At 40.2% G+C, this 14,667-nt stretch overlaps 1 protein-coding gene across 1 annotated transcript in view; it reads left to right on the forward strand.

The window, feature by feature from the left end:
- NIPAL2 (NIPA like domain containing 2) overlaps positions 1-14,667 on the forward strand; it is a 140,566-nt gene that overhangs the window by 85,721 nt on the left and 40,178 nt on the right. Inside the window, exons 4-5 of the mRNA XM_043979182.1 lie at positions 2,782-2,841; positions 13,516-13,637. Of these exons, the coding sequence (XP_043835117.1) occupies positions 2,782-2,841; positions 13,516-13,637 (182 nt within the window). The remainder of the gene's footprint in view (positions 1-2,781; positions 2,842-13,515; positions 13,638-14,667) is intronic.

Here is a 14,667-nt window from a genome sequence, read left to right on the forward strand (position 1 = left end):
ATTTGCCATTTATCCTGCTCCTAAACCTGAATGATCATCATGCCTTTGTCCACCCCGCAATTAGGTCCTCTTATATATTGTCTATGTGAGCCCCTTGTGAGTAGAAACTGTACCCCCTAGCACTTAGCTCAGGGTTTTATACATAGCTAGTATTTCATAAATGCTTTTTAAAAAATTCATTTGTACATTCTATCAGTTCCTATTCACAGGCTGGTCCTAATACCTGAAGTGTACTTTTCCCTCCTCATCTCTACCCCTTAGAATTCCTATTTTCCATCAAAACTCACCTCAAAACCATGTCCAACACAAAACTTTTCCCAATCCCCCAGCTATTAGTGCATTCTCCATGCCAATTACCTTGTATTTACTTTGTTAATATGCATATGTATACACATACACATATATATTTATACACACGTATGTATGTTTGTATGTATGTATGTGTGTATATAAACACTGTCTCCCCCATAAAATATAAGCTTCTTGAGGGCAAGAGCTGTTTTATTTTTGGTTTTGTATCCCTAGCACTTTGCACATAGCTTGACATGTAGTGAGTGCTTGATTAATACTAGTTGGTTGACTTATTAATTCAATCAGTAAAAACTTTAAATGGGATGGTAATTTTTTGTATTGCTGAGAATATTTAATTAGATCTTAAGTTCTGTTGGAGCATATTGGGAAGGGTCAGAAAGAAGGGAGGGGAAGGAGAAATAGATGGAGATGCAGAGAAGGTAAAGATACAGAAAAAAGAGAGAGAAAAGGAAGACAGAGACGTAAGAGGAAGAGAGAGACAGATGAGGGAGGGAAAGAGAGGAAGAGAGAGGGAGAGAGAGAGAGAGAGAGAGAGAGAGAGAGAGAGAGAGAGAGAGAGAGAGAGAGAGAGAAGAGAGACAGAAGGAAGAGAGAAACAGAGAAGAGAGGAGAGATAGAGAAGGGAGAGAGAACCTTAGTGTTTTAATTTATACCTGATCCAAGCTGGCCTAGATGATTCCTAATTTCCCTTCAATCTCTAACAATTTATGAAGTATGAGGTTAGAATCTTCTTAATTTAACAAGAAAGTTCTCCACAGTGTTAGCTTATCCATTGCAAATCTCATTTTCAAGTTTGACAGTTAACACCTCCTCCAATTAAATACTGCCTTTGTTGACATCTCCCACTCCCCTTGTTTATTTTACTTTGTTAGAGACCTGTCCCTAAGGGAGCCTGTTGTAGAGGAGGTTTATAAGAGGGCAGCTCTGCTTATCTTAATGCATAAAATGGAACTGAAAAGTGGGCAAAATAAAGAAAACTGGACAGGTTCCCAGCTTACTTTGAATCAGAGTTTCGCAAAGTTCATTATTCTGCTCAAATGGAATTCCCAGCACACCTGATGTATCCATTCAAATTCAAATAGAATTACTGTTCATTCTTTCTCAGTCATGCCTGACTGATCATGACCTCATTTGGGGTTTTCTTGGAAAAGATCCTAGAGTGATTGGCCATCTCCTCCTCCAGCTCATTTTATAAATGAGGAAACTGAGGCAATCATGGTTAAATGACTTGAACAGGATCGCACAGCTAGTAAGTGTCCTGGCTCCAGACCTGGCACTCTATCTACTGTGCCACCTAGCTGTCCATTCAGCTGAAAACAGAAAAACAAATTCCAAAATTAAGTACAAACCTTTTTTAAAATTACGGCTCTGGATTCAGGAGTACCTGAGTTCACATCCGGCCTCAGACACTTGACACTTACTAGCTGTGTGACCCTGGGCAAGTCACTGAACCCCCATTGTCCGGCAAAAAAGAAAAAAAATTACCTATCATTTTAGATTGTCTATATCTCTGCTCCCCTCTTGTAGTACAAATAACTGGATTCACTGGGCATGTGTTAATATAGTTAGTATCCAATTAATGAATAACTGGTATAACAAAAGTTACAGTGATTTATAATTCAGCAGTTAGGAGTCTGGAGTACATTTTCCTATAAAAATGTCCTGGATGGTATTTGAATCCCTGACCAATCCACAAAGCCCCACTTGACCCATGATGTAGCTGAAGTGTGGTACCCATAGTGCTGTGGAACATAACCCTATTTGGAATACTGGTTTTATGGGAAAACTCATTCCAAGTTCTAGCTCTGGGACACCAGGAATATGTCTCCCAAACGCTCTTTTTTATGCTCAGTCATATGATTAGGAATGAGATGTCCAAGTGTGGCATGAAAGTAGGGATGAAAGAAGAAAAAGAAAATAGGTTCTCAGCATCACTAGCATCAGCAGGATAGGGATAGAAATCTCAGGCTTCCTCAGCATCAGAAGGGAAAAGAACAGGATTCCAGGGTGTTCCCAGTAGAAGCAGGAAGAGAAAGTTCTGGAAGTCTCAGTGGCAGTCTTCATTGGGAATTTTTGCACCTGGGGAAAGAGAGGAAAGAGGGGAAGGGGGTAGGGGGAACTTACAGGAGAATTTGCTTCAGCTGTTTGGGGTGAAAGGAAGTGTGCCATATACCCCCAAAATTCTACACTGCTGAAGGTCTGTGTCCTTTGGGAATGGGAAGGTAGGCCCAGTTGGGAGGGGTGACCACCAAAAAGGAGAGAATCGTCCCAAGACTGTGCTATTGGCACCTCTAAATTTAAGCACCCTGGGGAAAGCTCAGATCACCCTATCCTAGTTACAGCTAATTTTATTTATGAGAATATTTCATAAATTGGTCCTGGATAAGTTGGAAACTGCCTGTACTTCTTTTGGAAAATGGCACAGTAAATGTCATAAGGTTTACCATTAATGATCATTCTCTTTTTTAGGTAGTGCTATTTTGTCTGTTACATTTCTGAAAGAAAATTTGAGATCCTCAGACTTACTTGGTGAGTAACTATTTAGCTCCCATTGTATGTGCATCACTTGACCCAGGGTTACTGAGACTCTGAAGTAAAAAGAAAATTTGTGAGGAAGCAGCTTTAGAAATTGAGAACAAATGACAAAAATTGGCGTTATCTCATTTAGGGATGAAAAATGAGTCGTGGTGTGAAGTTATTTAATTTTGGACCTGTCAAGGGGCATTTCACGTTTAATGGTGAAGCTGTCATTTTTGACCACTGCCCGTGCTTCTGGCTGTGGAAAAATACTCTTTTACAATATTACTTTTATGAATGTTATGAAAGTTTTATGAGCATAATAAAATTCAATGAAAACAGCTGTGTAACCTAATAGACTGCTCCACATAAAAGCATGTATTTGTGTTAGATTGCCACACAAAAATGAGAACCACAAAGCAATTAGACACACCAACTAACTACCTAATTTGTAATACTGTAGGCCTTTCAAAAGACTAACAGAGAGAGTCCATCTTCAAGGTTTTATTTGGAAAGATAGAAGCTGGTGGAACATTTAACAGTAGCTTTTCTGGCTTCCTGAGAGACCTCTGCTGTGCATCAAAGCCATCTTTCTCCCAGTGGATTGTTTATGTTCTTAATACAAGTGTCTTTTGCCCATGTTAGAGGCATAGTGGGGCAGGAGGGCAGATTTTCTTCCTTTTGAGAACTATCTCTTATTCTTTTCTGAAACAGGATAACAAGAAGGGATTGTCTGTTCAGTTTAAATAAACCAGCACTCCTGAGAAAGGCTGTGTGGTCCAGGGGACAGAAGGCCACATCTGGAGTCGGAGAACCTGCTGGTCCACACCTCACCTCTGATTCTTAATCCCTTATGGGTCACTTCATGCATCTCCCTGGGCCTCAGTTGCCTCATCTGTAAAATGAGGGGGAGGGGTTGTATTAAGTGGCCTTTGAGTAATTCTAGGTCTATGTTCCATTCTCCAGAGAGAACCCAATTCTTTAAAAATTGAGTTTTACAGCCAATAAGTTCCACAGTTAATATTTGTTCAGTCATTTTTCAGCTGTGTCTAACTCTCTGTGACCCTATTTGGGTCTTTCTTGGCAAAGATACTGGAACGGATTGTCATGTCCTTCTCCAGCTCATATTACAGATGAGGGACTGAGGCCCAGGGAGATGGAGGAAATGACTTGCCCAGGGCTTGCTCTGCAAACTTTAAGCCCTGGATAAATGTCAGTCTAATGGGGTTAAGTCACTTGCCCAGGGTCACACAGCTAGGAAGTATCTGAGGCCAGATTGGAACTCAGGAAGATGAGTCTTCCTGACTCCAGGCTCAGTGTTCTATCCGCTGTGCCACCTAGAGTTAATTTACACTCTTTAATATTTCTTTTCCTTTGGCATTTTATCTTAGAAAGTATTTTTCCTCTTCCTGCCCCCAAATTATCTTGTATTTGTATATTTTATGTATACTTATATTTGTACTTCTCCCCAGTAGAATATAAGCTACTTGAGGTTAGAGACGGTTATTGTTTATCATTTGTATTCCTAGTGCAGAGCACGGTGCCTGGGATAGAGTAGGTACTTAATAAATACCTGTTAATTTAAAAATGTGATTGAGTTCCCCTTAGTTTAATTCTCCTCATAGAGCTGTTTTACAAAATAATCTGGCTAAATTCTAAATGAGAATATATGGTGTTTTTCTAAGTATGTAGGATCATGGAATTTTTAGATTAAATGGACTTTAGAGTTCATCTAGTCCAATCCCCTCATTTTACCAATGAAGAAACTGAGGCCTTCAAGGGGAAGTGATTTGTCCAAAGTCACAATATAGTAAATAGGTAGATAGCAAGGATCTTAACCTGGGTGCTCTGACTCCAAGTCTAGTTTACATTCCACCATATCCATTTCTGCTTTTCAGAAATGTGTGGACTCCTTTTTTTCTGAATAAGCTCAATTTTTCCTTATCCTTTCATGTATTGTGGTCCATAGACCCATGCGATACAACTGTGCTTTGCTGTAGCAGCATCAGGAATGGCCTCTGCATTCAATTGTTTTTTATATTTAAAGGTCGTCTTCCATCGATGGTGTTTTTTCCCCAATTTGGCAGATGTTACCAAGGCAACTAAAAAAATGGATTGATTGCTGAATAGGTTTTCCCCAGTATCCTTATGGAAATAACAGCTAGTTCCTATTAAATCCAAGTAAATTCACAATACAATACAAACAAATAGACAGAAGGAATAGGGGTATGGTAACTATACAGAATACAGTAATTCAGTAAGGGATGAGAGAGAAGGAGAGAAACAGATGGATTCAGAAAGACAGAGAGAGAGAGCTAGCTGGATGGATAGAGAGAAATGGATATAGATGGACTGATACATAGGTAGAAATAGATAAGTAGAGATAGATGAATGGATAGATAGATAGATAGATAGATAGATAGATAGATAGATAGATAATATTATATTATATTCAAGTAGTGCTAGCTAATCATTGACTGCGTTCTATCCTTGCTCTAGGGAAATTGCGATGACCAGAAAACTGAGCTCTTATCTTCTACAAATTACTGACATTAGTTACCAAAATTGGAAAACACTAGATTTGCAGGTACCAGCTAGATCTGCAGAAATAAAGCTCTCAACAAAGGTTAGAATGACACTTAGGTAATATAAAATGGTTGCCTAGATCATGCATTTTTAAGTAGAAAGAAATAAGCTCGAGCTAAATTTGCCATTAGCAAGGACTTATGTAAAGGTGACTAAAGCTTATGTCAAAATAACTTTACAGAATCCATCAGAAGTCACAAAATAAAAATAAGAACTGACATTTATCCAGGGCTTAAAGTTTGCAGAGAATTTTCCCATACATAAGCTCACTGCATGCTCACAATAAAAGTGACTGACCAGTTCATGGTTCCCAGGCTAGTGTACTGAGTTGCCTTGGCAACTGAAAAAAAAAATCAGCAAATCAACAAGTATTTATTCAGGATCTACCATAGGTCAGGCAAAAGAGGCTATCTGGCAGAGCTGGCCTCAGAGCTGAAAACTATTGCATTCAAGTTCTACCTTTGACACATATTGACTGTGTGACCTTGGGCAAGTCCCTTAACCTCTTCATGGATTAAACTACTCTTCTAAGTATCTAAGTTGCAGAGTAGGTGCTGACTTATGTTGGTAGGGGGTAACCCCCTATCTGATCATTCCTTTAACCAATGAAATGATAGGTCTCTATGCCTGTCGCTCTGCTGGTCAGAGCCTCTTATCTCTGAAGGTTACCTTCATATCCTATTTGGCCCACTATTGGATATTTCAGTACTTTTTCTTTTCCCTAATAAAACCATGTAGGATTAGACAGTAACTTTCAGAGATAGGATGTTCCAACTTCCAGAGCTGATGGATGGTAGGGATTGTGGGGCTGTCCCATCTAGCAGGCACTATGCTGGGTGCAGAAATGATCCCTGTTCACAAGAAGCTTACCTCCTAATGGGGAGATAAGTCTATATAAATGTATACAGAATAAACCTAAAGAGCAGTTAATTAAGTAGTTAAATACAAAGCAGTTCAGGAGGGAGAATACTAGCCATTGGGGGTGAGATGGATGGATGGATGGAGATTAGCAAGATGAGGAAAGGCTTCTTATGAAAGGTGGTGTTTAGGATGCCTCCTGAAGGAAAAGAGCCATTCTCTGAGGCCAAGGTGAGAAGGGAGTGCATTCCAGGCATGGGAGTCAGGATGAAGGCAGGGAGATGGAGTGTCTTCTGTTAGGAATAGAGAGAAGTCAAGTTTGTCTGTAAAGGTAAACTGGGGACAGGTTGTGAAGGACTTTAAGTACTGAACAGGAGAGTTTATGTTTGATCCTAGATGGAATAGGGAGCCACTGGAAGGTATTGAGTAGGGGAGTGACACAATAAGATTTGTGCTTAAGGTAAATCATTTTGGCTGCAGTGTATAGGATTGACTGTGTGGTAAAAAAATATGAAAGTTTCTTAACAGTTGGTTAGGATAACTGAAAGACGCCAGTTTTTTTTTTAAGGACCACCCTTTCGGGGAGGAGACCAACGGCATGAGCTATGCACGCCAGTCCACCTGCTGCGCACGTCAGACTGCCTGCTAGCACTCCACTTCTGGGGTGTGAGCTTAAAAGGCAAGGAGAGAACAGAAGTGGGAGTTTTTTCCTGCTCTGCTGGTCTCCTGACTGTGCTGCACAGACGGTCTCTCTCTCCCCAAAGGTGGCCTTCGGCTTTTGGTGAGTTTTATACGGAATATAGACTAAGCTTATACTTAAGAAGATTTGTATTGTGTTTCTATTTTCCTATCCTTCTAATCAACATCACCTTGTGACTACCATACAATAAAGGTCTATCTAGAAAACCAGAAGCTTCTTCCATTTACTAGTCTGGGAGATAAATTAAGGGAAAGGTTAAGTAGGGTAGATTTATGATCTAATATCCAATTTTAATCTCACAACTGGAGAGGGGAAGGGCTAGGTGAAGGGAAATTTGAGCTTTAATCAAATAAAACAATTGAATGTAGAGGCCACTTCTCAGGCTGCTATACCATGGCATAATCAGAATCAGGATTAGAACCCAGATCTTTCTAATTGCAGGTCCAGCACTCAAACTACTACACCATCTTACCTCAGGTGCAATGACAATTGGGTATCCATTCTGTGTTAACTATGAAACTAAGGGGATGATCCGTCATTGTAACACTAGGTCTGACTGGTAGAGAAGAGGCACAGGTCACATTGTATCTTCCCTATCCAGACTTTGAGACAATATATATGGCATCCAGAATATAACTTCTATATTGAAGGTGTGAAGGTTGGCACCTATCAACAAACATTTATTAAGTGCCTCCTATGTGCTAGGCCCTGAGCTAAGAGCTGAGGATATGAAAGAAGTTACCTCAGGAGAGGCCAAAGATGCCAGGAGCCTTCAAAGACAGCAGCCATTGGCCTTCTGCCCCATAATACAAAAGTCTGGGCAGAAGTGGGGAGAGCATCATAATGTTCCTCTTTGCAAACCAAGGAACCCCACAGAGAGAACCAAAAAAAAAGATGGCTCATTGGAGAGAAAAGGAATAAGCATTGAGATCGCACCTTCTATCTCATCTGATCCTTGTAACTACCCTGTGAGGTGAATGGTGGTATTAGTCCCATTTTACACTAGAGAAAACTGAGGCAGATGGCAGTTCAGTGACTTACCAAGGGTCACACAGCTAGTAAGTGCCTGAGGCAGGATTTGAATTCAACTCTTTCTGACTCTAGGTCTGGTATTTAATCCACTATGCCACATAGCTGCCCCAATCTATTATTGGAGATTTCACAAGAAGAGATTTTCACGGACTTTTCTTTTCCTTCATAAAACCAAATAGAACTAGAAGGTAACTTTCAGAGACACAATGTTCCAGCCTCCAGAGGGATAGCTATAGCTATAAATTAATTTTTATTAATAACTACTTTTCTTTTTTGCGGGATCTGTGATTTCCTCAAAGTATGTAACTCCTGCTGAGAGGCTTCCTTTGCCAATGTTTATTGGAACCTTCTGTGCAACTTACAGTCTTAGGACACTGAGAGGTTAAGGAATTTTATCTAGAGTCCCACAACCAGGAGGTTTGAGGCAGAATCTGAACCCAGATCTTTCTGACTACAAGGCTAGCTCTCTATCATCAACTAACTTTAAAATCTGTAAAATACTGCACATATATTTGAGCCTCATCTCACCCCTGTGAGGTAAGTGCTGCAGGTATTAACATATCCATTTTACATAGGAGGAAACTAAATCTCAAATAGGTTAAGTTGTTTACCCATAGTTAGGCAAGATTTGAACCCAGGTCTTCCTGATTGGGGCAGGGAGGGGGGGGGCACAAATAGGTGGTATAATGGATAGAGCCTGGAGTCAAGAAGACTCATCTTCCCAAGTTCAAATCTACATCAGAAGGGGCAGCTAGATGGTGCAGTGGATAAAGCACTGGCCCTGGAGTCAGGAGTACCTGAGTTCAAATTTGGCCTTCGACACTAAACACTTACTAGCTGTGTGACCCTGGGCAAGTCACTTAACCCCAATTGCCTCACCAAAAAAAAAAAATCGGAAAAAAATCTACATCAGACATTTCCTAGCTGTGTGACCCTGGGCAAGTCACTTAACCTTGTTTGACTCTGTTTCTTCATCTGTAAAATGAGCCAGGGAAGGAAATGCTAAATGACTCTAGTATCTCTGCCAAGAAAACCCCAAATGGAATCACAAAGAGTCTGAACTTCCTGAGTATGATTGCACTACTCTTGTATTCTATACAATACTGTATCTCTTAGTGATTCTTTAGACTATTTTCTCCCCATCTATTTTCCAATAGATCAAAGGAAATTTTTCCTTAGTTTTTTTAAACTTTATCAACCAAGGTTCTGTGCTATGTAGAAATCCTTCCCAATAACATTTGATTTTTCCTAGTTCCAGTGACCATGAGATGCAGTTTGCAATAGTCAGTTGATCAAACAAGCATTTATTAAACACCCATAGCTGTGTGCCCAGCACTGGCCTGGGTGCTGAAGGCACAAAACCAAAAGTGACACAGTCTCTGCCCTCAAGAAGATTACATTCCATAAGAGGAAGGAAGGAAGGAGAGGGAGGAATGAAGGAAGGAGAAAAGGGAAGAATGAAGGAAGGAAGTAGGAGAGGAAGGAAGGAAGGAGGAGGAGAGGAAGGACGGAAGGAAGGAAGGAAGGAAGGAAGGAAGGAAGGAAGGAAGGAAGGAAGGAAGGAAGGAAGGAAGGAAGGAAGGAAGGAAGGAAGGAAGGAAGGAAGGAAGGAAGGAAAGAAGGAAGGAAGGAAGGAAGGAAGGAAGGAAGGAGGGAGGGAGGGAGGAAAGAAAGGGGATAATAATAGTACCTACCTCCCACAGTGGTTGTAAGGATCAAAGAAGATAAAGCTCTTAGCATAGTGCTTGGCACATAGTAGGCACTTAATAAATGCTTATTTCCTTCCTTCTTGCTTCTAATCAGCAGTATTATACGTCAATTGAATTCAATTAAACAAACATTTACTAAACCCCTTCTATATGAGACTTTCCTCTCCACCCTCAGCCCTATTTCCTTGAGGAAATGTAGCTCTTTCTTCCTTGAAGTATCTCTTTTTCCCAGAAGCTGAAATGAAATAATAGCTCATTTTTAAAAATTATATTTATACATGTGGGTACATAAACAATTAAATTATCAAAATATGCAAGGGAATAGTATGGGCATTTTCCTTCCTCCTGCAAGCAGAGAGGTTTCTTTTCTTTTTCACAATGGAGGAAATAAAAGTTTTTCTACCTTGTCGAAGCAAGCTGGATTCACTGATGGCCCAGTGCTGCTTTGTGGCTATTGAGCTTTTTCTTGCAAACCTTGAAAATGACCCCCACAGAAGTTAACTAAAAAGTGTATCCAGCTGTTATTAGCTCAGTGGCAGTTTGGAGGCCTTACTTTGATTTTTTCAGTTAATTGATGGTTAAAATGCTTTCTTTTTCTTAAAAAACAAAAAACTAAAAGATTAGAGCTCCCCACCCCCTTCTTTCATGTCAGCCACCAGCACATCATTTTTTCTCCCTTCTCCACATTTCATCATAGAGTACTAGTTGTGAGATTCTCAGAGATCTTATTTGATTTAAGCCCACATGGTTCCATCAGGGGAATCACAATTACTGTCAATTCGTTGACACTTTCCAGGGGCTGGTAACGTAATTATTCTGAGGTCTTGATAAATAATTGTCTAGATGAGAACCATGAGCTAACTTTGGCTTGAAGGCCAAGAGGAAAATGGGGAGGTGAAGAACATCTTCTGCCTTTGTGGCCATGCCCAGGGGCCATTTTGGTTTGGGGCCAAATGTCAGTGATGCAAATCAAGACCAGCTGCAAATGATTCCTGGTTGAGAGAATTGATGGGACAGTTTGAGTCCGGAGCTGCCTGGAGAATTTGAGACCTTTCTAAGACTCTGACTCACTTCACTCCTGAAACTGTCCAACCTGGGCCTCCCTCAAGGGCTTGGATTATCATCAGTGACCTGAAAGTATCCGTCTTCTTGAGGTTCCTAGGGAAATTCAGCCGATTCTAGGGCTCCTCCAAGAGTTCGACTTAGAGGATTGAATTCATTGCAGAGCTCCCAGTGTTGATCAATCACACCAGAGCCTCAGCATCAGGCAGGCAGGACTAAGCAAAGACATGGATTTATAAACCAGAAGGTTGTCCAATCCAATCTCCTCTTTTTGAAGAGGAAACGGGTCCAGAAAGCTCAAGGATGGTCCCTCAAACAATCAACAAACATTTATTGAGTCTACACTGGCAGTTGGGCACAGTACTGGGCACTGGACTAAATGCTAGGAGAACACAAGGAGAGACAAAAGACAGGCCTCCCTCTCAAGAAATTTACAATGTAGTGGGGGTGGAGGGGAGTCACCAGGTACAAAACTGTGTGAGAACTTGATCTATATAGGACAAATATATACACATATGTATACACACATACACAGAGAGAGGGAGAAAAAGAAAGAGATGGAGAGAGGAGAAGAGAGAATGAGAAATGGAAAAGAGATGAAGAGAGATGTAAAAAGAGAAAGAGATGGAGAAAGAGGAGAGAGAAAGAGAGATGGAGAAAGAGAAGGAGGGAGAGAGGGAGAAAGAGAGAGAGAGTGAGAGAGATTGTAAAGGCAGATCAAAGGATGCTAGGCTGGTGTGGGAGACATAGTTTGGGGGAACCTATAGAGCTGCTGCTCACATACTTTATATTTCACTACTTAAAGAATCTATGATTTCATTGAGAGGCAGTGTAGTATAGTATAGAACAGCAGCTGTTTGAGGGCAGGAACTGCTTGGGTTTTGTCTTTTTATCTGCAGTACGTGGCACATAATAGGTGTTTCATAAATGCTTATTAATTGATTGATAATGGAAAAATAAGGTTCAAATCCCCCCTCGACACTTGCTAGTTGTATAACCATGGACAAATCACTCCACCTCTCCAAGGTCTCTGGATCCTTATCTGAAAAAATTGGCATGATAATATTCAGCTCCCAGAGTTGTTTGAGGACCCAGTGAAGTAGAGGGCTCCATAAGCATTGGTTATTATTTCATTGATGTGAGTACTCCCTCCACCAATGCAAATTGCCATTCATTTACACAACCTGTGCCTTAGGTCAGTCAACTAGCACTTATTAAGCACCTACTATGTACTAAATACTGTGCTAAGTGCTGGGGATACAAAAAAGGCAAAAAAAAAAGTCTGTTTTCAAGGAGCTCCCAGTCTAATGGCAGGGAGCCAACTGACAAACACCTATAGACAAACAAGCTACCTACAGGATAAATTGTGGGGAATCTCAGAGGAAAGGCATTAAAATTAAGGAGGAAAGGCTTCATGAAGAAAGTGGTCTTTGAAAGTTGCTGTGGCCTAAAAACTCATCCCTCTGTGGCCAAGGTGGTAGTGAACTTCTCTCAATTCAGCTTGACTAGTTCTTGGATTGTAGAAATACTATCTGCCCCCCCAGGCCAGATAAGATTATATTTAGGATAATATTATCTCAAATGAGATAATATTTGTAAAATGCTTAGCACAGCGGCCAGCTGGCACATAGTAGGTGTTTAACAAATACTTGTTCTCCATTCCCATCCTACCCCCACCACAGCCCATGCTCACCTCTCTATCTTGGTAGAGCCTGCCTAAACCTGTAGGTTTTCCAGGTCTACCTTTTGAGAACCTTGAGTTCCTTCCATGTCATGAGGAGATATTGGAGTTGAACCTTTAGTGAAGGACCTAGGATCATAGATTTAGAGTTGGAAGGAACCTTAGAGGTCATGTGGTCTGACTCCTCCGTTTTACAAAAAAAGAAACTGAGGCCTACAAAGATGAAGTGACTTGGCCAAGATCACACAGGTGAATATTGTCAGAGCCAGGATTTGAAACCAGTTCCTCTGATTCTAAACCCAGTATTCTTTCCACTGTGCCACACTGACCTGTTACAAGAGTGGAAATAATAGTTTACATTTTTATAGCACTTTGCAGTTATCTCCACTAATTGCTAGTAATAACTATATATATATATATATATATATATATATATATATATACACACACAGCTTTAATGTTTGAAAAGAGCTTTATGTATGTTATCTCACTTGGTCCTCACAATAAGGTAGGTGGTATTATCCCCATTTAACAGATGAAGAAACTGAGTCTAAAAGAGGTTAAGTGATCAGCCTTTGTCCACATTTGTAAAATGGGGAATCGAAGATGCTAGGCGGAGCGGGGGATACAGCACTGGAATTGTAACGAGGAAGACCTGAGTTCAAATTCTGGCCTAGGTTCACACTCAGGCAGAATTTGAACTCAGGTCTTCCTCATTACAACTCCAGTGCTGTATCCCCCGCTCCGCCTAGCATCTTCGATCCCCCATTTTACAAATGTGGACAAAGGCTGAGAGATGCTGGAAAAAAAATGGCTTGCTTACAAATACACAGGTAGTAAATAGTGGCCCAGACCTCAAGCTCAGTTCTTTTGATCTCACATCCAATGTTCTTTATGCTATACTACTGTGTTTGTCACCTTTGAAGAGTATTATTATCCAAATGCTCTGTTTAGAAGAATTAGTTGAGTAGTGGTACTTGTATTGACTAATGGGATCTAAGTGGGAATCTTTTTCTTTTATTTTAAAACTTACCTTTTTTGGTTCTTTTTACATAAAGGTGCGACACTGGCCTTCGCAGGAACATATTTACTGGTGGCTTTTGCTCCAAATATAACACAGGACATCACGGCAAGAAGAGTACAGTATTACTTTGTTGGCTGGCAGTTCCTGGCCTATGTGGTAAGAGCTCTCTGTTTCTTATCTCAGACTGGTAGAATAATAACCACAATAGCTCTTGTGTCCATCTCAGTTGTCACTCATTTCTGATCTGCCTGACTTTTCTGTATCTGTCCCCAGGGCTTGGCACAGTGGAGTTTTGTTTTGTTTTTATTTTATTTTATTTTTAATTTATGGAATAAAACAAGCATTTCCATAACAGTACAATAAAAAGAAATGTTTGTTCATGAAATTGCAGATCTACTATGCACAACCTGCTATTCCTTTCAAATATGCAACAAATTATCATATCGATTTCTTTTTTTTACTTTTTTTCTTTCCCTACCCTACTACCAGCCTAAAGATAGCCACCATTAGACATAAATAGGTATAGATAGATAGATATTTAGATAGATATGTATATGTATATATACATAAATCAATATACATATAAAAAGGCACATATGTAAAATTATTCTATACATCATTCTGTTTATAAGTTTTAAGCATAGTTCATGCTTAATAAATGTTTTTGATTCATTCATCAAAATGCAGATAAATTTATTTGACTAAAGTCAAAAGTGGGTTCACCTCCTAAAGCAGCACAGTGCTCAGCTGCCACATAGTAGGTGTTTACTGAATGTTTGTTCCCCATCTCCCTACCCAGGCCCATCCTTACCTTCTAGCTTGGTGGGTCCGTTCCAGTCTTCCAAGGGAGAAAGAGTGTCTAGTAATTGAGATTGTTCCCCTAACTTTAGACCCATCATATAGTCCAAACCAAGCTGGAACGAAGGCCAATCTGCACGAACAGGAGTCTCTTAACTTGTAGGCATTGTTTCCTTCCTTTATGTCCAAGAATAGCTACTCCCAAATAGATAGGCCAGGGAGAAGCCAATGCAAAGAACAACAACAACAACAACAATAAAAACTGAATCTAGTAGAGCAGAGCAAGGAGGCAGCTTAGAGAATATATGAAAAGATAGTTGAGATGATAAAATTACAGGTTGGTTGATTGCAAAGAAACAGGGACATATACATTGTTAGTGAAGCTGAC

The sequence above is a fragment of the Dromiciops gliroides genome, chromosome 1 (assembly GCF_019393635.1).
Source record: "Dromiciops gliroides isolate mDroGli1 chromosome 1, mDroGli1.pri, whole genome shotgun sequence".
In the NCBI taxonomy this organism is placed as follows: Eukaryota; Metazoa; Chordata; class Mammalia; order Microbiotheria; family Microbiotheriidae; genus Dromiciops; species Dromiciops gliroides.